Source organism: Lissotriton helveticus, chromosome 1_1, assembly GCF_964261635.1.
Source record: "Lissotriton helveticus chromosome 1_1, aLisHel1.1, whole genome shotgun sequence".
In the NCBI taxonomy this organism is placed as follows: Eukaryota; Metazoa; Chordata; class Amphibia; order Caudata; family Salamandridae; genus Lissotriton; species Lissotriton helveticus.
The window spans coordinates 1830238846-1830262086 of NC_136057.1; the positions used below are offsets into that span (position 1 = coordinate 1830238846).

The window sequence follows — 23241 nt, forward strand, 5'->3', positions numbered from 1 at the left end:
ACACTGTATACCAGGAATCCCTATATGACTCCCATTACTCTATAATAACTATAGCATTAGGATTAGTGCAAAACGAACAGCATTGCAATAGCTGCAGTGCAAGCTTCGGCATGTGAGAACATAAAGCAGCCATCTTATTGCCAATGCGCAAGCGCAAAAGATTCCCACCAGAACTGCGAGTACGTCACGTCACATGGGTATGACCGACGCATGCGCAGAAGAAATTCCCGCGTAGCAGCAGCCATTTTAGTGGCAAGCGTTTTAGGATGAGTAAACACATATGCAAGCTTTGCTGGCACACCCCGTGTAATGTAACATGTGTAATATTAGTAACACGAACAGGTTGATTATACTTATTAACATTATTTGAGGTTCTTGATACAAGCAAGTCGCTTTATGTGCGATCCTTGCTCCATCAGGCTTCCGCTCGTTTATGACTACATTAAAAAAAAGCTAAGGCTCTCGCCGGAGATAAGAGAGCAGCTTATATGATCAAGCACGAAAGGAAGCCAATGACGAGTGAATTCAGCCGCCATTCATATGACAGCCTGGAGATAGGGACATCAACCTCACGCTCATTGCTCAGGTATTGTTGCCATGCAAAGGCCCTAGTTTCCAGTATCAGGCACGTGCACAGGAGAGCGCATGTGACCTGTACCAGGGGAGGTGATGATGGAGATTCAGTCTTTCATCTCTCGAGTCTGGACATCTGATGCAAACATTCTATTGTGCTAATCTCTTGATTGCTAGAGCCCTTCTGTCCAGTCTTTTAACCCTTTTTAGTCTGGACGTGTTGAATCCAGGAGGAATCCTGTAGTAGAACAATGTGCAGCAGACAGACACTTCAGATACAAGCTGGTAGCTTCAGAAGGTAATGCTGATATAAGTATTAAGGTACAAAGAGGACCCCCCTCGGGAAGCTGGAAAGCTTCCCTGTCCTTCAGGAAGTGGGATAGCTTCCCTGTCCTTGCAGTGCCGCCAATTGACTTCACTCATACAGGGCTCAGACCCGCCACTTTGCAGACTAACATGGACAACATTCGAAGCATTCACTACAGACTGGCTGCCAGGCACACGTTGCATTGTTTAGGGCTGCCTTAAGACATTGCATGTAACTTGGTAAAGATGTGGGCGTGCACCTTGTCTGCACATGCCCTATCCACCAAGACGCAGATCCGATGGTCTCCGCCCTGCCGACAGCTTCGTTATGAAGCCGAGTTACCATGATGTGTATCTGCTGTCCAGTCCCCAGATTTGTCTTGCATTTTTCCTCGCTGATTCTGCACTCCAATTTTCGAATCTTTGTTTCTTGTAAGAAAGGGCTAACAGTACTCCACAGCTGATGTGCCTATTCAATGGGGCGTCCTTGTTTAAATATTCGCCATTTCGTAAACTGACTATAAAGTGCTTAAGACGTCTAAGGTCAAAAAATTTGGTACCATTAAGTTGAATAATGGATTTATCTGTTTAGGGTACTACAAGAAGACCAAGCTAACACTAAATACACATGTAATTATTATTTAAAGGTTTCTTTTGCACCACTTATAAAGCATTATTTAAGTTTGAAAAAACAGTGAAGCAATGTATTTAGTAAAGGGATTGTATACAATATCAGGCAAAGCATAAGGTACATGAGGTATATTGAAGATGGGTTCTTAGAGTAGGGGTGCTAAATGGGGAGGGGTAGACAGCTTGTTTTCCAAGATTTGGGAACAAGGGTAGGTTTGACCTCAGTGGTGTGATAGAAAAGGATGGTATTGGGTCTCCTTGCTGAAGTGTAGGATGGTTCAGCCTTCCCGATCAGGAGTGGGATGTTTCACACTGTTGGAATGTAGAACACGTCTTTTTTCGTTTAGATTTTCATAGTTCACACTTGTAGTTGCATCCTTGCCAAGCTTTGGTTCCTGATTTTGTGAATATCACAACAAATTGCAAGTTTTTCTGCCAGGTAGTGGTGCGGGAACAATTTTTAGAATGGGGGTGCTTTCCAATAAGGACACCACAAAAAAGGCATGGGAAGTATTTGATGGTGTTTTCTGCAAAAATTCAAAAAAAGGTGCCAGAAGAAAACCAGGAGGAAAACATTTAAAGGGCAACTTTATTGTTCATTCTCCATCAGACTCTTTAAAGTTTTATGGGGGTGCTGCAGTACCTACCGCTCTGCTTGTTCCAGCACCGCTGCTGCCAGGAGGGCAGTTGTTTTTCGTATTCAGTAGCATTGTTGGTGATGCAACTTGATTCCACTCTAATACAGTCCTTTGTTGAGCGAATACTGGACGTCGAATGAGGTCCCTTTGAGTTGAACTGTAGCATGTAGCGGGCAGTCTCATTCATGTTCTGAAAGCTCCAGGATAGAATGTACTTCAACCAGGTTTGTGGACAGACCAGGTTTGTGTGACGTTCTGATCACAGAGGAAGGACCTTTCTGGGCCGCCAGCTTTTGATAAGATGATTTCTGCTTCTTACTAATGCTGCCATTAAAACGTATCCCAATGCTACACCCAGGGCATATGTCTAGCACTAAAGGACTCTTTGGCCCGCCTGTCCACCTCCGTTTATCACATCTTTCAGGTACAGATTTCTTCAAACAGGAAACACCAACCACGCGCGTCCACCGTACAGATTAGTGAGTCACAAGAAGATGTGAAGATTAGGTTGTGTGGGTCCCTAATCCATTTGCTGTGCCATAATCTGAGATTTTCGGATTGCGAGTAGGCTGTCGTGCTGCGCGCTGAACCCTCCTGGTACTTACTGGCTCCTGGTGCAGACTGTTACCACTGTCTCTTTCTGTGGTTTGCATCCCATGGGCCAAGTTCAAGAGGATGTGGGAGACTCGAACGATGTGTGCTTTGTTACAGGGCAGCCAATCGGCAGCTGCTGTTATTGCCTAAGTCTTTATTTAAATATGTCAATTAATTAAAATTGGTACATAAACGAACATAATGTTCACAAAAGTTATTTACAAAAGTTAAAGCTATTGCCATTATAAATTACAATAACTTTTATTTAAGTATTAATTATTTAAAAAAATTAAAAGCCATTGTTATTTGTAATATCAATACATCTAAGGCACGTAAATATAACACATTTTGCATTACAAATACTATAGGTGTCACATTTGCAAAACTTACAACTATCGGCATTGTAAATGACAAAGCTATTAAGTTTGCTATTTTCAAAACCAACACATAAATAAAATATTTGTCATTTACAATACCAATAGCTCAAACTTTCCTAATGCGAGACCTATTGCATTGCAAATGCTTGTTTAGGTTGAGGGCTTTTGTCCTTTTCAAAGTTGGGCACGAGATCTGTTCCTCAGCGGTTACCAGGGTGAGAGGCTCAACCATAAACTAGCCCTCTCTCGGTGTTGTGAGGCCCGTACTTATAAACCTTGGAGCAGGCCTCACACTAGTCAGGCGCTCCACTTGTCCATCCTGTATGTTCATTAGGTGGAGGACCGGCAATTTTCTTAGTACTCTCTCTATGTTTAGACCCGTCATTATTAGAACGTTAGGCGGGCGTCTCCCAGCTTCATGTGATCGCAATTCCGACACGGAAGACGCCGACAAGAGCACCCATGAATTTGAACAGCCACCAACCCTTCATTTTAATTAGCGGCAATACGATGGAGGATGGGCGGCTTTGAGGAACTTTCTTGAGCTCCCAAGTAAGTGTGCCGCATTAGTATTCCTGTGTACCTTTATTCTAAACTTTGCCAAGCATTGCTTCATTTGTGCCTCTGCTTGCTTCTGTGCAGCTTGAACATATAGGACATTTGCCCAGCAGAAGTGGACCTTTTTCATTTATTGTGCAGGGACCGCAACGCTCATATTTTCAAATTATTTTCAGGTTTGTCCCCGTCTTTACCTGTATTAGAATTGTTATTGTTTTTGTAGTTATTGGGGATTCATTGACTTACCATTGGTTATTTAATATGACAATACGAAAGTCTTTTAGAGGAGCACCCACTGCATTTCGTACATATCGAAGACCCTTGGATTTTGGCAGTGCTTGATTATTGATTCTTCCTCGGTGCGTACCTTGGTCTGTATATTCCAGCCTCTCTACGTCACACGGCTGGTGGAATGTGATAAATATATAACTATAACTGTTTTGCGTTGTTACCTGTGGGCTTTCCACTTGATTTCTTTTTCCACTTGATTTTCTTTTCAAATCCATCATTTCGGCTGGTGTAACTGAGTCTAGCACCCAAGGTCATATGCTCTATAAAGGTGTGGTACTGTCATGCTCACTCTAGTTTTGTGTTTTTAAATAATACATAGGAGTTGGTATTGATTTGTATGACAAATTTTTTGTAGACATTGTCATTTCTTGTCTCGCCTGTCCTGATGAGGCCCGAATGAATGGACCGAAATGCGTCGACCTTACATCATGCAGTAGTCATGACAGATTATGATTAATGCATTAAAGATTTTGATTACACGTTCCTTGTACCAAGTGGAGGGTTGATTTATCCCCTGGAGTGTGTAATGGAGTACCTCTTTATTTTCCGGATTGCTTTTCTTGAATTACGTTTTCTGTTTATTTTCAGCATGTGTATGTAATGACAACGCGTATGTATTTATTTATGTACATGGGTTTTTCTGTATGTGTTTTTGTGTGTGTTTTGTGGTATAAAACATAAAATATACTCTTTAATAACTGTTTTGGAGCGTGTATTGGATTAGTATAAAGGAAATAAGTGTAGTGATTAAGGAATCATAGATAGGGACTAATTTGTTTTTTCATTGTAGAAATATATGTGTATGTGTTCCTCTGCATCAATGTCTGTTTTCAGACTAGATGGGTACTGGGACACCCACTTAAAAATATTAGCCCGCTCCTGCTTGCACCCACTACGGGTACTGGCTGGGGAGCCGGCAGGGGTTGTGAGGGCATTGGGTTCCCCACTGCTTTTTTATGAGCACATTAGGTGGGAACTGGGGCACTCACTTTAAAATAATATTGGGCTTCCACCAGCACACACTATAGGTGCTAGTTGAGCAGTTTGCAAGGGACACGTGGCTCCCCTCCGATGCCCAAGATAATAAAACTTAAAGTTTGGTTGTCCCAGGTTGAACCAGGATACCCACATTATAAATAAACAAAAATAGAAAGAATAAATAAGTGTCAGGAGCTACCCATTTATTCTTCACTGTTCCATGCAAGGAGCACCCTGCAACGGCTTTTTAATAATATTTTTGGATCCTAATGGTGCCCCTAGAAGGGGATAGGGCACCACCAACCATTTCGTTAATGTTGTGGAGGGCTGCTGGGAACGCAGCAGCACTTCAGTAACATTAAAAAAAAATAAAACATTAAGGGGGTCATTATGATATCGGGTGGATTGCCTCCGCCAGGCTGGCGGTGGCCACCGCCAGCCTGGCAGAGGCAATCCGCCCGACATCCATGTCCTGATTCCCCCCCGCCAGATTAGGATGGCGGAGGGGACAGCGGCGGACGGAAAGACCCTCCACCGCTTTACCGCCGCAGTCGCCCTGCGACCGTGGCGGTGATAGATTAATATGGTGGTGGTGTCCAATGGACACCACCAGCCATATTACAATGGCAAAATGTAGGGGCCTTTCAGCGGCGGCAATGCCGCCACGGAAAGGCAGGCGGCGATTGATGCGGGGGCCCCCTGCGGGGCCCCCAGGTGATGGCAGAGGTGGAGGGGGACATGGGGGGTACCTATGGTACCCCTCCACATTTGCATATGCAAGGCTGCAGGCACCGCGCGGTGCCTGCCGCTTTGCATATGCAAATGCGTGCTGAAATGTTTCTCATTGTGGCGGGCGGTGCTGAGTGCACCGCCCGCCACAATGATATACATGTAGGATGTGCCCGCCACTGTGGCGGGCACATCCTAATTCCCCCTACGGGACCCCCGCCCTTATGGCGGGCGGTCCCGATCTCCGTTAGGGTGGCGGGCGGACATCCTAATGACCCCTTAAGTCTTCTGGGTCATTAAATCCACGACCTGAGGAGAACTTACTATATTTTTTTGAAGCACTGCTAGCTGGAGCTCTATGCTCTTCAGCTGGAGTGCAAGGCCCTCTTGTGGTTGTATTTATAATTGCATTTTTTGGGCTGAAAAATGTTAAAAGATAAACCCAGAGACATGTTTATTTTATTTATTTTTTATTTTGAAATTTTTCATCCACAAAATGCAATGATAAAAACTATGTAAATGAAAGAGTCATAGACAAAGGGCCTGATTCACAAAGGTAAGCTGAGATGAAAGTCTAACTTTACGACTTTCGGTATTCACACAGGGTATTTAAGAGTATTAAGGTTAGACTTTTGTCTCAATTAAACTTATGTTTTGGTCTTATGTTTAAATGAAGCCAAAACTTAAGTTTAACTGAGACAAAAGTCTAACTTTACTTCTCGTAAATGCCTTTTGTGAATACGGAAAGTCGTAAAGTTAGACTTTTGGTTCAGTTTACCTTTGTAAATCGGGCCCAATGTCTTTTTTTTCAAAAAATGTATTAAACATTTTTACAATACACATTGCATTGTGGGAATTGTTGAAATATACATTTGATTTAAAATATTGGTGATTTTTGGAGAAAGATCATAGATCTGCTTTGAATACATTGATCAGGGGTGGGTGAATATTTGCGCTCTGCCTGCAAAGTTTGCAGCGTTTTGCCCACTCCGCGTGGAACACAGACTTCCGGGAATCTCCATCATTTTTTTTGTGTGCACGGCTTGCCAATATTAAGTTGCTGATTGCGAATGAGAATTTGCATCGCCTAGCATGCTTTTCGGGTGCTAGAACGTCATCTGGCAAGATTTTCCTTTGCAGGCTGTAGCGGCAGGTCGCGAGCGCTCGCGTTGAAAAGCTGCTTCTCAAGTAGAAAATCTACTCGAGCAGCAGAAAGAAGAAGTGCCCTCTAGAGCGCTGTATGGTGTCATTAGGGTATTCCATTCTGTAAAATCAGGCGGAATAAGCTGCAGGCACTAAAAATCAGCACAGGCAGCACAACGTTCCAACTTCTGCCCGCTCGTGAAACTCTTTAAAATCACACAGAGTTTCTATGTAACTCCACGGAATTCCACGGGGTAAAACTCCACAAGTTCCATCCAACCCTAATATTGATATGCTCACCCCTTCACTAAGCCAGTAGGCTCACTTTTTATACCTTGGTGTTGCAAAAGGCCATGCATGACGTGGGGTTGGCTGCCTGTGGGAGTAGGCCCACCTGCCAACACTCTGCTGCGCGTGGCCAAAGGCAGCGAGTTGACTTTATGTACGGTAATAACATTTTACTTTATGTAAAAAAAACGGAATATGTCAATGACAACTTAACTCAGAAAAATACTGTTATAGTTATCTCTAGTAAATATAACTTGTGCCCTGGCCATGCACAGCTAATTCCCCAACATATTACATCACTTATGACATGGTCCATAACACTATTGATAACATTGCTGCAACATTTGCAATTAAATCAATGATGACAAGATGTTCTTTTCTATATATTTAAAGTGCGGGCATTATAAAAACAATGTAAGAATTGTACAATGAAAACATTAATGAAAACGATGCAAAGACTAATAAAACGTAATCTGCATAGGAACTTTTGACTCTCTTTGATCATAATCCTAACCTTACATTGTGTCCGTATGCAGGGATCTCTTTTGCTTCACCCATTGTTTTTTTAATCTCTAGCATGCTTGTCGTTTCTTGTTTCTCCTGTAGTAATAATTTTGTGCGGGAAACCGGAGAACCTGCAGCAGCTTTTGAACATGGGAAACATTTCCCCAGAAATCGTGATTATCCTCATTGATATATCAAAGTAAGTTCTAGATGTTTTTCATGTTTCCTTGTTTGAGTTTGTTGAAATTAACGAGTGCCAATTTACTGTTTGGTGTAGTGATAATTAGTGCTAGTTTTGTGGCAAAAATGCAGTACTCTATTCCCAAAAACGTAAGCTTACTTTAAGTTTATAAGAAAGGTTTTGCTAACTGAAATCTCACCATGCTTTTCATTAACAGAGAACAATGTTACAGCTGGAAAAGATCCCTCTACATGTATATCAGCCATAGACGCCAATTGTATTGCTAATTAGATGCTGAAACATGACAAAGGGACCCATTATGAGCTGTACAGAGTGGTATTTCCGTTGGAGCAACCATCCCATCCAATTATGAATTTTACTGGGTGCAGCAAAGGATTCTGTAAAACCTAATGTGTTTTCTTGAATGTTTTCTCTCTGCTGAAAGCTGTGGGAAAGTGTAAGCCTGGGCGGAGTTCGCAGAGTTCCGCTACATGGAACTCCACAAAGTGTTGCCACGCTATGCAGAACGGCAGAGTACGTTAGAGAAATGCCGTTCGTGGCGATTTTTAGTGACAGGTGTTTGTCCACACTGTGCAATCATCGCAAATGGCACCATGCACAGTGCAAGAGGGTGCTTCTTCCTTTCTGCATCTGGAGTTGATTTTTTACTCGAGTGGCAGCTTTCTCAATGCGAACGGATGGTTTCTCAACGTGAGCGGTTGGGAGCATATGCGACCACTTGCAATGGGAAATCCGACCACCCTGTTGAGAAATCTTGCTAGGAGTTTGATTTTCCACGCTCGCGCTCCTCAACTTGAAGTTGATGATCGCGAACGAGGAAAAATCTAGCCGGGAGGTGGATTTTCCTCGCTTGACAACTTGACGTGCACGACCGCGAGTGAGAAAAAAACCTCTCCTCTGTAACGTGGAGTGCGGAAAACTCTGCAAACTCCGCGAGCAGAGCAGAGGTCACCGCCCAGGGTTAGAAAAGTGTAGGTGGAAAGGACCTTGAATCAAGAGCGACTTTCAATAATGGACCTGATAATTCCAGGTACAGAGGGTTATTGCCTATTCTGGCTCAGTAACTCACAAAGACCAGTACCTTAGGTTGGTGTAAATACTGGCCAAAACCAGTAACTCTAAGCCTAGTATCTTGACTTTTAATTACTGGCCAACTTGTATTAGTCTTTGTATGGTTGTAAATCTGAAGGTGGCACACTTTCTCTGTATCAAAAAGGTGTCCTCGATGAGCTGGCATTTTAAAGTCTGACCTTTGAGACAGCTTTAGATTTCTTGCCAGACTCGTTTGTCCAAACATATACATAATACACATACATTGAGTGGTTTTGGATGAGTTGTCTATACATCTTGGTCAGTCAAACTGTTATTCACATTTTGCTGTCACCGTTCAAAGAATGCAACATGGGACACTGAGTCAGCCTACTTCAGTCAATTGCTCTCTTTATTTTTAGTGACTGCATTTTTTTGGTGCATTTGTGCACATTCTCTCAAAAAAAAAAGTCTTCTTCAATCCCAGTTTTGGTGGGATATTATGATGGATACTTCTAACCATAGATTCCTCACCTTCTGAATACGCCCAGGCACCACATTGGATCCAGAGATGTGAGCAATTCCTTTGTATTTCCTTAGGTGGCATTGTGCAGCTCCCAGTCAGGTCCATACTGCCCTCTTGTGATGTTAGTGCCCATACATAACTGCCTGAACTCAGTTCCTTTCTTTCCACGCCTTCTGATGATGATCCGAAGCTTGCTCCACCAAATTCTGTTAGGCGTGACAGCCATTTATCTTCAAACTTTTCCAGTGTGCAAGGGATATGTCCCCCCTTAAAATGACAATGTTTAAACCTTGTAAGGGTTGCTACAAACCGATGCTGGTGATGGACCCTCACAAGTTCTCTCTCTTGTGTATGGGCTCCTCACATGATTCCATGCTATGCCTGAAGTGTGTGAAGACAAATCTGAATGCCATACAGGTTCACAAAGTCATGTTAGACATTGTAGAACAATGACAAAAAGCTAGGAAGGCCTTTCCCTTCTTAAAGTCGAGCATGCAGATGCATTCCTGATCCCAAGGCTGATCCAGTGACCAATCTTCTTCAAGGTCCAAGTAAATGTAAATGTACCGGTATTTATAGAGGGCACAGCTACTTCCCTGAGGTAGTGTCCCGGCGCTGTCTGTATACGATTAGGAACCCTTCCTGGATTTCCATGTGAGTGTCCACTCCTGGGCACCCCCCAGGGTGAAACCAGGCATCCCAGCGCTTTTGGGGCAGTTGTGGAGATTAAGCAAGCTATTGCCCAGAGTCGCAGAGTGGGACCAATGATTAGAATATTTACCACCACAGGGGCAGCCCTAACCACCTGAACCAGGGGCTATATTGATTTCAGCAAACAAAGGTTCAAATGAATACAATCAACATTAACAACAGTAAAAGAATTAATTCGGCCCATGAACAGAAAGTGGAAAAGTGTACAGGTGATTATAGAAAAATACAAAATTTATTGAAATTTAAAAATATGTAAAGCTCAGATTTTTTGTTGGTACGGCAAAGAACATTAAGAAGACATATAAAACCAAACAAGTGGCAGACACACAGAGGTTACATAAACAAAAGAGTTCAAAGAAACATATAAGAACTCCAGTACACAAAACAATGTGTCCTCCTTAATTAGTGGCCACAATACCAAGGATTGAAGCACCAACTTTGACTTCAATGTGGGGGCTTGAGAAGATTGTGGGTCACTATCAGTGTGGCGGCTGCCTCATGTGTGACTAGAATAGGCACCGAGGCGAGAATTGAAAGGTCCGAGGAAATTGAGCCCAAGACCCGTCAAGGCGGGTATTGAACCCTGGTCAGGGTCTGCCGCTCTAACCATTTGAGCCACACTTCTCCACAGTCATCAGGTAAGTCAAAAAAGAAGGACACAAGGGGCCCAAGCATAGTTCCCCTTCATCCTGCCACCCCCACCAAGCGAAGTGGTACAACGCCCCAGGTACCTCCAAGCTGCAAACCTAGACTCTGTCTTCGAAACTTTGCAGGTCCATCCACGACACTGCAACTGATTAAAGAATTTAGGGATGCCATGTTGCAGCTCTTCCTTACTCTACTGGATCCCTCTGGTGTGTCTATGGTTCCTAAAGGTCCAAGGGGGTCTCCAGTCAGGTTACCATGGGTGCATGCATCCCAGACACTGACTGTGCCCTTGACCTCGCTTTGAGGGTCAGTCCCCACTTCGGGACCTGATTCACGGCTAATTCAGCTCCAAGACTGATGCCGGCATCCTGTGTGTTGAATCTGGCACCAACAGCGCTGACGTAGGAGGGGAAGCTGATAGTTCTTTCACCCTCTGAAGTGAATCCACTGCAACCTTCACCGAAATCACAACCTTCACACACATTACCCTTCCCTGATTCAGAGACGCTTCTGCTCCATTATGACTTGCCTGACTCTGATGATGTCAACAGTCATGTTTATGATGATTTACAATTATTTTCTGTATTTATAAGATGCCAGTGGGCTTGATACCTCACCTACCAATGGCCTACACTCCCCCACTCCAGGCCCAGCCACTGAACAGTCAGCCTTTTTTTGCGATAGTGATTAGAAGGGCAGCAGAGGTCCTTGACTTGCAGCTTCCTGCCACTGAGGTCAAAACTTACACCATTGCAGAGGTACTACAACAAGGACATGCAACACCGTAGCTTCTCCTGAAATGTAATGGGACCCTGACTGATACCCTGCTGGGCACCTGGGTAAAGCCAGGATCTTGCCCTCCTGTGAACCGCCAAAAAGTGAAGAGACACAGACCTGCTCCAGGAGGATCCTACCTTTCTAAACCAACACCCACACCAGAAAGGCTTGTATTCCAGGCATCTATGAGCAGGCTGCACCCAAATGCATTTTCCGTCCACCCAGCCAGATAGAGTCAAAAAAGGGGAAGCTTTTTATCAATAAACCTGTGTGCAGGCAGGATGCAGCATGTGGCTTCACATTGACGCCATTCTGCTCTGGAAAGGATGTGTGGAGCATACATAGGTGCCACTCCTGTATGCTGAAGTCAGTTCCTTTTTTCCTGTGCCAGCAGACTGGATCTGGTGCTCTCTCTCATTTCTCAGAGACACTTACATCAACAATTGAGCCATGGAGCCAAAGGGAATGGGAATAGCGTCCCAGGAGACAGTTGGCATTCATGGTGGGAGAGAAAACTCGCTTCCCAAATGTCTCTACCTATTTGGACTTCCTACTAGGGAAAGTAGTTGGAAAAGGATTGGGGTTAGATCTGCTCATGGACGCCTGCACCACTAAACGTGATGAAAATGATTGATTTAAGTGCTTTAAGCTCTTCCTGTCAACCAGCAGTACAACACCTTCTTCCCAGGTAACCTGGTATTGAAGACACTAGCATCTTTCTTGCCTAAAGTTGTGACTCTGTACTACATCTGCCAGAACATCGTATTGGCATTCTGAGCTGCATCTCACCCTTCTAAGGAGAGACTACATTGCTGGGACCGCTAGGGAGGGTTAAGCTTTTACATGCATTGTACCAAAGAATACCGGTTGACGACCAGCTCTTTGTGACGTTGTCTGGAGTGAAAAAAGGCAAGGCAGTGAGGAAGAAAACCATCTCCTGCTAGATCATACTCTGCATTAGGAACTGCTATGCACTAGCTAAAAAGCAGCCTCCGGAATGGCGAGGTGCACATTCTACCAGGGCAAAAGCTGCTACCATTGTGTTAGCACACAAAGTAATTGTACTAGCAATTTGCCAGGCAGCTATGTAGGCGTCCCTCCCTATGTTCATAAAGCACTTTCATGTGGACAGTCATGTCCGCTGAAATGGGCATTATGCCCGCTTGTTACTGCAGGACTTTCTGGTTGGAGTCCACAAACAGACCCACCTCCAAATAGGTACTGCTTTGGTTTCTATTCAAAAGGTGAGTAATCTGCATCTAAAAGTCTCTGCCAGAACAAGTGACTTACCTTGGAGAACACTCTTTGCTGGTAGAGACTAACTAGCCTCTGATTCCTCACTGACCCTTCCATCCTTCCCTTCTGTGGTTGGACCATATTCATTAATAAGATCCAAAGTCTAGGAATCTGCACATTGGTCACACCAATTTGCTTTAGGGGCGCCGCGTCTGGGACAATCTCGAAAGCAATTGACGTCAGCGAGCTGGAGTGGCCTATGAAAGCTCTGCAGATCACTGACATATTATCAATGCATACAATATTGAAATACAAAAAATTGGAAACAAATATTGCCTTCCTATGCTTATCTAATAAAACCACAAACATCAAAAACATCAACATTGTTAAAAATATCTTTTTTTACTTATATTGAAAATATTGCCACCTTTAAATAAACATATTGGGCCTGATTTTGATGTCATGCAGACTTGCATCTGCCCGACACTGTTTTGATTCTGGGACCGACTGACCTTTGGTCGGCGGTCCTGCCCAGCTAATTACAATGCGACCAAACACTGTTTGGTAGCATACTCCCATTTCTCCCATAAAACAGCCGTAACACAAGCTCCCATTGTGGAATCAGAGGTGTTGTTCATCCTTGAACCCCATGGCAGGCACCTTAAAGTGCATGCCACAAGGTGCATGGATCAACAGGGCCCCCAACAGGAGGCTGCACGCACAAGGGGGCCCTGTGGGTGCTCCCTCCAAACACGCTTTCCGGCATGGTTTCCATGTTGGACAGGCCCGCATGAAAACCATGCCGGAACCCATGCATCGTAGTCCCAAGGCCAAAAGGCTCTTACGAGCTGGCAACATGAGCCCGTTGGAAGCCAGCTGGAATGACCGGCAGGTTTATTTTCTGACCGCCAGCATTGTAATGCAGCGGTCGGAAAGTACGATTACGATGCAGCCCAGATCCTGGACGCATCGTTATCGGCCCCATAATATGTTAAAAATATAGAATCACACAATATCAACTAAAATTATATAGCCAAAGTAATTACATTATCATTAAAAAATACCACTTTTTAGGTTAAACAAGTATTTAAAACTAACATTAAACAGTATATAGACGTCTGAATAAAAAATTATGACATCACCTTAATACTTACATTTCACCCCACTAAAATATATAACTAAACTAATAACAATCTGACAACAACATATTTGCATTAACTAAAAACATTCATAAAACAATCTAAATATTCATAAATGTATACATAAATAACATATTATTCAAAACTATCAAAGTACAGTGTACGAAAATCCAAAACTACACACTAGTTAAAACACTCCTATTAATACAACTTAACATTAAAAACAACCCACAAACAACTCTAGAACTAACCTTTAGATGTCCCTCTTACACCCCCTAAACTCAAAACCCTGAAATAACCTTTAAAAAGGACTTACCTGTTCTGATCAAAGAAAGTAGACTAAAAATGACACAAACTACAAATAGAAGGTAGCGGTAAAAAAGAAGCGGCTGCTAAGTGAAACTTGGAGACGTTTACTACTCCCACTCCAAAGTAAGCAATTTTGAAGAAAGCGTTGGACACTAAAGTGGTGACATTTACTATTTCCACTTCAAACTATACCAGTTTGGGGAAGGTGCTGGACACTAAAGGGTCACTGTGGAACTGCCCCAAACCATGGCACAATCGCTGCTGCATCTGCAAATATTAATCCATTGTCATCCATTAAGTCATTTGTAATCACTTATAATCCATCTTTTGATTTTCTTCACTTATGTTTTCGTTCTCAAACCACATGCAGGAAAATGCAAATTTTCATATATTTCTCATATTCGTGATGGGCCATCCGAACCTCTTCACTCAAGAATACGTACTAAGGCATATTTCATCAAGAGCAGTTTATTAAAAAACCCAATGCATTTCGGGCCTCAACGGGCCCTTCGTCAGGGGTACTGCAAAATCAATTAAACATACATTAATATACAATGCGCCATAATTTTCACACTCACGTAATTGTAAAATCTAGTTTGTAAAAAGCCATGATAATACATTTCTGTGATTCACTGTGCACTTAGAGATCTGTTAGTTTTTACCATAATTGATACTTTTTACCATAATTGATACATTTGCATACTTCGGTTAAATCCTAAAAAATATTGATTTGTGTTCCTGTATAATCACAACTCCGTTTGTGCATTCAAATGACTCCCATCATATAAACCCACCCCTCCTTTCAGGCACATAACTGTCTTCTTATTTACCTACTTTACTCCCTCCGACTGTTCCCTTCGTCTGCTAACAGAAACGTGTTACCCACCCATGCACTTCAAAGATCAGCTGCTACTACAAACGTGCTCATTCAGCCATCAATCTTAATTTTAAAATGCAGACTGCATGCACAAGTGCTCCGAGGCTCTGTGAGAATACATCACTGCTGCTTTAACCTGACGTCTTAAACCAACTCCTTTCTGTTTATTCACCCCTCTTGTCACGTACCTGCTAAAAAAACATCCGTCCTCCTCACTAGTCTGCAAGAACTGAATCCTGGGGGGTGAATAAACAGAAAGGAGTTGGTTTAAGACGTCAGGTTAAAGCAGCAGTGATGTATTCTCACAGAGCCTCGGAGCACTTGTGCATGCAGTCTGCATTTTAAAATTAAGATTGATGGCTGAATGAGCACGTTTGTAGTAGCAGCTGATCTTTGAAGTGCATGGGTGGGTAACACGTTTCTGTTAGCAGACGAAGGGAACAGTCGGAGGGAGTAAAGTAGGTAAATAAGAAGACAGTTATGTGCCTGAAAGGAGGGGTGGGTTTATATGATGGGAGTCATTTGAATGCACAAACGGAGTTGTGATTATACAGGAACACAAATCAATATTTTTTAGGATTTAACCGAAGTATGCAAATGTATCAATTATGGTAAAAAGTATCAATTATGGTAAAAACTAACAGATCTCTAAGTGCACAGTGAATCACAGAAATGTATTATCATGGCTTTTTACAAACTAGATTTTACAATTACGTGAGTGTGAAAATTATGGCGCATTGTATATTAATGTATGTTTAATTGATTTTGCAGTACCCCTGACGAAGGGCCCGTTGAGGCCCGAAATGCATTGGGTTTTTTAATAAACTGCTCTTGATGAAATATGCCTTAGTACGTATTCTTGAGTGAAGAGGTTCGGATGGCCCATCACGAATATGAGAAATATATGAAAATTTGCATTTTCCTGCATGTGGTTTGAGAACGAAAACATAAGTGAAGAAAATCAAAAGATGGATTATAAGTGATTACAAATGACTTAATGGATGACAATGGATTAATATTTGCAGATGCAGCAGCGATTGTGCCATGGTTTGGGGCAGTTCCACAGTGTCCCTGCGTTGTAACTTGAAGTATCACGTGCCACTGGAGCTGGGCGCGTTACCAATGAGCACGCTTGTAAAACTTAGGACGAACAAAAAATTGACGTAATTATGGTGTGCAGCCCATTCCCAAAATGATGGACACTAAAGGGTGACATTTACTATTCTCACTTTAATCTAAACCAATTTAGGGAAGGTGTTGGACACTAAAGGGGTAAAATTTACTATTTCCACTGCAATCGAAAACATTTTATGCAAGGTGCTATGTACTTAACATTTAATATACACAATCAATATTCCATACTCACACATCATTTTTGATCCATAATATAAACTAAAATGTACCTAAAACACAGTAATCGCAACTACAAACCTATATATTCACAATTGAACATTAACCTAAAATAGAATATTACTAATAATAATTAATGTGTATAGTAGAATATTTACTACCATTTCTACACATTGAACCATAAAATTAAAAATAAAATCATTGTCCAAAATTAACAATAAAAAATTAGAAAAACAAATAAAACGACATTTTAAAATAACATGTTTTTCATAAACTAATGAAAATGAATACATTTTAGAAAATATACTCAAATATTAAGGGGTGGATTCCGATTCGGTAAAATCCCGTACGAATAGCCGTACAGAGCATTTTTCCCGTACGAATCATATCCTCAAACCCCCCGTACGTACGATGTAGTACGATGCGTACCCAAAGCACTTCTCCTTCTGAATCGTACCAAAGCCCGTACGACTCAATAATCCGTATGAATCGCATTCGGAACGCGCAGTACGTGATGTCCGTACGATCATGGGGTGCACAAACCGTACTCCTATGATCATGGGGTGTACGAACCGTACCCCTACGGTGTACGAACCGTACCCTATGTGATTGTGTGGCTCTCCGTACGAATTGCTCATACGCAACGTTTACCGTATGAATCCCGTACTCATTCCCCGGTCCGTATCGTACTTGTCGGGTTGTACGGCATGTTTACGATTCGTACGGTTCACTTTCAGGGTCCGTATCGTACGGATTTTCCCTTGCTTTTCGTACGGTTCGCAACGATTCGGACTTATTTTTTTACTATGGATCATACTACGCGATTCAGACGGATTTGTACGATTCGTACAGAAAAGGCTACGAATTCGAATCGTCGTACGGATTTGTTTCCCAAATCGGAATCGACCCCTAAATATGGTAGAAATCTGATTATTTGAGTTTTGTTATCAAATGTTTTCACTAACAACCCAATAACAAATAAAAATACAACAAAATACAAATTTCAACATCATATATAATACATATATATAATATATTTGCATAATTTACTTGTGCAACATTTTAAAAATGTTTGAAACAAATGCAAATATAAAAAAAATTATTAAAATCAGTTAATACACTTTTAACTGATTTTAATAATGCTAATGTTATTGTATATGTATGTATTTATTATTGTGATGGTGTAATCATTGTGAATTTATATGTTTATAACCTTGGAGTATTATCAATGGATGATATGTGTAATAATGTATTATTTTGTTAACTACTGTCTTTTTCTGATGACGAATCACAATAAAGACTTATGAATGAATACAAAAATTAAAGTGTATCAAAAATAATTTTACAGCAGCATAATTTTCAATATAAAATTAGCTTACAAATTTTTGCATTTTAACTAAAAAAATTATTGTAAAATGAAATATTTAATTTTCGAAAAATGTTGACATTATTATGCTTAATTAAATTAAATGTGTATAATTGTTTTCTTTTTTGTAATTCAAATATTTATTTTAATATTTACAACAATTTTTTTTTACTGTGACAGAATTAATATATATTCTAATGAATTATACATTATTATTTATACCAATTGTTAATGTAATGTACACTTAAAAGTTTTACAGTTTTCATTTGCATATCGTTAAGATAATGCACATTAAAATATCCACATTTTTAAGATCTCCCAATCCTTATTCCATAAAAACCCAATATCCTGCTGCAGCAAAAATTACTATTCCCACTCCAGAGAGTGCAACAGTAGAGAAAGTAATGATTTAATATTAAAATTAAATTAAATTAATTATCAATACCCAAACAAGTTAATTACAAATAACTACCAATTAATAAAAATTAATTACCTATAAAAAAATTGCCGGTGTGTCTAGGGAGGAGCGATTGACTCATGCCCCTCGATTCCCAGGCCTGTGTACATGGACATGCTATTGCTGCTCATCCCGGTTTGGCTGCGCCGGCTCCTGTCTGTTTCCTCTTTGCCGTCACTGTGCCCGGCTGGGGGACGGGTGCGTGTGTGCGGCAGGGCAGCTTAGTAAAGAGGAGTGGATGAGTTGTTAGAAGGGTTGCCGGAGCTGAGCTGTGCAGAGACATGCCTCCTTGTACACCATTGTTCACCCGTGGATGATACACCTGAGCTGCGCCTATGTCGGTGAGCTGCAGAGACAGTTGTTACACCACCCTATCACTATAACATTGAACTTATACTGACTGATCTCTCGTACGAGATAACAAAGAGCTTAAAGCACTTAAATCAATCATTTTCATCACGTTTAGTGGTGCAGGCGTCCATGAGCAGATCTAACCCCAATCCTTTTCCAACTACTTTCCCTAGTAGGAAGTCCAAATAGGTAGAGACATTTGGGAAGCGAGTTTTCTCTCCCACCATGAATGCCAACTGTCTCCTGGGACGCTATTCCCATTCCCTTTGGACTCCATGGCTCAATTGTTGATGTAAGTGTCTCTGAGAAATGAGAGAGAGCACCAGATCCAGTCTGCTGGCACAGGAAAAAAGGAACTGACTTCATCATACAGGAGTGGCACCTATGTATGCTCCACACATCCTTTCCAGAGCAGAATGGCGTCAATGTGAAGCCACATGCTGCATCCTGCCTGCACACAGGTTTATTGATAAAAAGCTTCCCCTTTTTTGACTCTATCTGGCTGGGTGGACGGAAAATGCATTTGGGTGCAGCCTGCTCATAGATGCCTGGAATACAAGCCTTTCTGGTGTGGGTGTTGGTTTAGAAAGGTAGGATCCTCCTGGAGCAGGTCTGTGTCTCTTCACTTTTTGGCGGTTCACAGGAGGGCAAGATCCTTGCTTTACCCAGGTGCCCAGCAGGGTATCAGTCAGGGTCCCATTACATTTCAGGAGAAGCTACGGTGTTGCATGTCCTTGTTGTAGTACCTCTGCAATGGTGTAAGTTTTGACCTCAGTGGCAGGAAGCTGCAAGTCAAGGACCTCTGCTGCCCTTCTAATCACTATCGCAAAAAAAGGCTGACTGTTCAGTGGCTGGGCCTGGAGTGGGGGAGTGTAGGCCATTGTTAGGTGAGGTATCAAGCCCACTGGCATCTTATGAATACAGAAAATAATTGTAAATCATCATAAACATGACTGTTGACATCATCAGAGTCAGGCAAGTCATAATGGAGCAGAAGCGTCTCTGAATCAGGGAAGGGTAATGTGTGTGAAGGTTGTGATTTTGGTGAAGGTTGCAGTGGATTCACTTCAGAGGGTGAAAGAACTATCAGCTTCCCCTCCTACGTCAGTGCTGTTGGTGCCAGATTCAACACACAGGATGCCGGCATCAGTCTTGGAGCTGAATTAGCCGTGAATCAGGTCCCGAAGTGGGGACTGACCCTCAAAGCGAGGTCAAGGGCACAGTCAGTGTCTGGGATGCATGCACCCATGGTAACCTGACTGGAGACCCCCTTGGACCTTTAGGAACCATAGACACACCAGAGGGATCCAGTAGAGTAAGGAAGAGCTGCAACATGGCATCCCTAAATTCTTTAATCAGTTGCAGTGTCGTGGATGGACCTGCAAAGTTTCGAAGACAGAGTCTAGGTTTGCAGCTTGGAGGTACCTGTGGCGTTGTACCACTTCGCTTGGTGGGGGTGGCAGAATGAAGGGGAACTATGCTTGGGCCCCTTGTGTCCTTCTTTTTTGACTTACCTGATGACTGTGGAGAAGTGTGGCTCAAATGGTTAGAGCGGCAGACCCTGACCAGGATTCAATACCCGCCTTGACGGGTCTTGGGCTCAATTTCCTCGGACCTTTCAATTCTCGCCTCGGTGCCTATTCTAATCATTGGTCCCACTCTGCGACTCTGGGCAATAGCTTGCTTAATCTCCACAACTGCCCCAAAAGCGCTGGGATGCCTGGTTTCACCCTGGGGGGTGCCCAGGAGTGGACACTCACATGGAAATCCAGGAAGGGTTCCTAATCGGTATACAGACAGCGCCGGGACACTACCTCAGGGAAGTAGCTGTGCGCTCTATAAATACCGGTACATTTACATTTACTTGGACCTTGAAGAAGATTGGTCACTGGATCGGCCTTGGGATCAGGAATGCATCTGCATGCTCAACTTTAAGAAGGGAAAGGCCTTCCTAGCTTTTTGTCATTGTTCTACAATGTCTAACATGACTTTCTGAACCTGTATGGCATTCAGATTTGTCTTCACACACTTCAGGCATAGCATGGAATCATGTGAGGAGCCCATACACTAGAGAGAGAACTTGTGAGGGTCCATCACCAGCATCGGTTTGTAGCAACCCTTACAAGGTTTAAACATTGTCATTTTAAGGGGGGACATATCCCTTGCACACTGGAAAAGTTTGAAGATAAATGGCTGTCACGCCTAACAGAATTTGGTGGAGCAAGCTCCGGATCATCATCATAAGGCGTGGAAAGAAAGGAACTGAGGTCAGGCAGTTATGTATGGGCACTAACGTCACAAGAGGGCAGTATGGACCTGACTGGGAGCTGCACAATGCCACCTAAGGAAATACAAAGGACTTGCTCACATCTCTGGATCCAATGTGGTGCCTGGGCGTATTCAGAAGGTGAGGAATCTATAGTTAGAAGTATCCATCATAATATCCCACCAACCCTAGGATTGAAGAATACTTTTTTTTTTTAGAGAATGTGCACAAATGCACCAAAAAAATGCAGTCACTAAAAATAAAGAGAGCAATTGACTGAAGTAGGCTGACTCAGTGTCCCATGGTGCATTCTTTGAACTGTGACAGCAAAATGTGAATAACAGTTTGACTGACCAAGATGTGTAGACAACTCATCCAAAACCACTCAATGTATGTGTATTATGTATATGTTTGGACAAACGAGTCTGGCAAGAAATCTAAAGCTGTCTCAAAGGTCAGACTTTAAAATGCCAGCTCATCGAGGACACCTTTTTGATACAGAGAAAGTGTGCCACCTTCAGATTTACAACCATACAAAGACTAATACAAGTTGGCCAGTAATTAAAAGTCAAGATACTAGGCTTAGAGTTACTGGTTTTGGCCAGTATTTACACCAACCTTGTCGCATTTTACACAAGGATTTTGGCCCCTTCTATCATCACTGATTTGTCTTGACTATTTATCTTGTGCCCCTAATAACAAATAAAAATACAACAAAATACAAATTTCAACATCATATATAATACATATATATAATATATTTGCATAATTTACTTGTGCAACATTTTAAAAATGTCTGAAACAAATGCAAATATAAATAAATTAATTAAAATCAGTTAATACACTTTTAACTGATTTTAATAATGCTAATGTTATTGTATATGTATGTATTTATTATTGTGATGGTGTAATCATTGTGAATTTATATGTTTATAACCTTGGAGTATTATCAATGGATGATATGTGTAATAATGTATTATTTTGTTAACTACTGTCTTTTTCTGATGACGAATCACAATAAAGACTTATGAATGAATACAAAAATTAAAGTGTATCAAAAATAATTTTACAGCAGCATAATTTTCAATATAAAATTAGCTTACAAATTTTTGCATTTTAACTAAAAAAATTATTGTAAAATGAAATATTTTATTTTTAAAAATGTTGACATTATTATGCTTAATTAAATTAAATGTGTATAATTGTTTTCTTTTTTGTAATTCAAATATTTATTTTAATATTTTCAACAATTTTTTTTTACTGTGACAGAATTAATATATTCTAATGAATTATACATTATTATTTATACCAATTGTTAATGTAATGTACACTTAAAAGTTTTACAGTTTTCATTTGCATATCGTTAAGATAATGCACATTAAAATATCCACATTTTTAAGATCTCCCAATCCTTATTCCATAAAAACCCAATATCCTGCTGCAGCAAAAATATATAAATCCATTGATTTAAGATATTAATACAACTAAAAAGACAAATTTAAACAATTTCATAATTAATAAATTATCTTACTAAAAACAGAAATAAAAAAGCGAATGAACATACATAATATAAACACATTAAGAAACCCATACAAAATAACACAAATGATATTACATACAACAATATTTTCTAAATCAATATTTTTTGCAACGATTGTAAAAACAATTCTTAAAACGACATTCTTAGCTCGATATTCATGTCGAGGATATTTGGTATCCCAATATTCTTGACACAATATTTTTGTATCACACTATTTTTTATTCTACATTTTGTCTAAACACCAGGCTCTGCCCATCATTTCCAGAGCAGAACAGTGTCAGTGTGGAGCTGCATGCTGCCATCTGCCCACACGCAGAAGTACTGCTGAAAAGGGTCCAGATCCAGTCTGTAACCTTTGGAATATTTAAAGGTGAGGAATTTGCAGCTATATAGAGGGGCTGATCAGGATGTCGGACAGAAGGCCTCCTCCCGACAGTCAGATTCTCCTTGAGGGTGTCAGAGTCCTTCCGACCGACTCGGTCGGTTTACAACCCGCCCGACCAATAACGATGTTTGTGGTCGTAACGTAAACTGCACAGTCATTCTGCATCGGTTCTGACTGATTCTCGGAGGATTCGTGTCGGTCAGAACCACATCGTACACCCCATTAAACAGTGTTTCCGACTTTGGGATTACAATGTCGTTTTCCAACAGCATTTCTGCGTCGGTCTGTCCGACACGAAAGGCTGTCGGAAAGTGACTTTGGGGGCCCCTGACAGGGCCCTCTTCATACTGCGGCCTCAGGTTGGGGGCAGAAGGGATACTTAAGGGACCCCCCTGTAAAACCCTGCACTGTGTGGTAGGCATTGTGGGGTGCCCGCAATAGGGTGTAGGATTTTCCACAAACA

The 23241-nt window shown here is 41.6% G+C and overlaps 1 protein-coding gene across 1 annotated transcript in view; it reads left to right on the plus strand.

Annotated features, from left to right (window-relative positions):
- Window positions 1-23241, plus strand: part of LOC144765655 (guanylyl cyclase C-like) — a 577462-nt gene that overhangs the window by 76617 nt on the left and 477604 nt on the right. The window contains exon 6 of the mRNA XM_078650332.1: window positions 7712-7808. Within this exon, the coding sequence (XP_078506458.1) occupies window positions 7712-7808 (97 nt within the window). The remainder of the gene's footprint in view (window positions 1-7711; window positions 7809-23241) is intronic.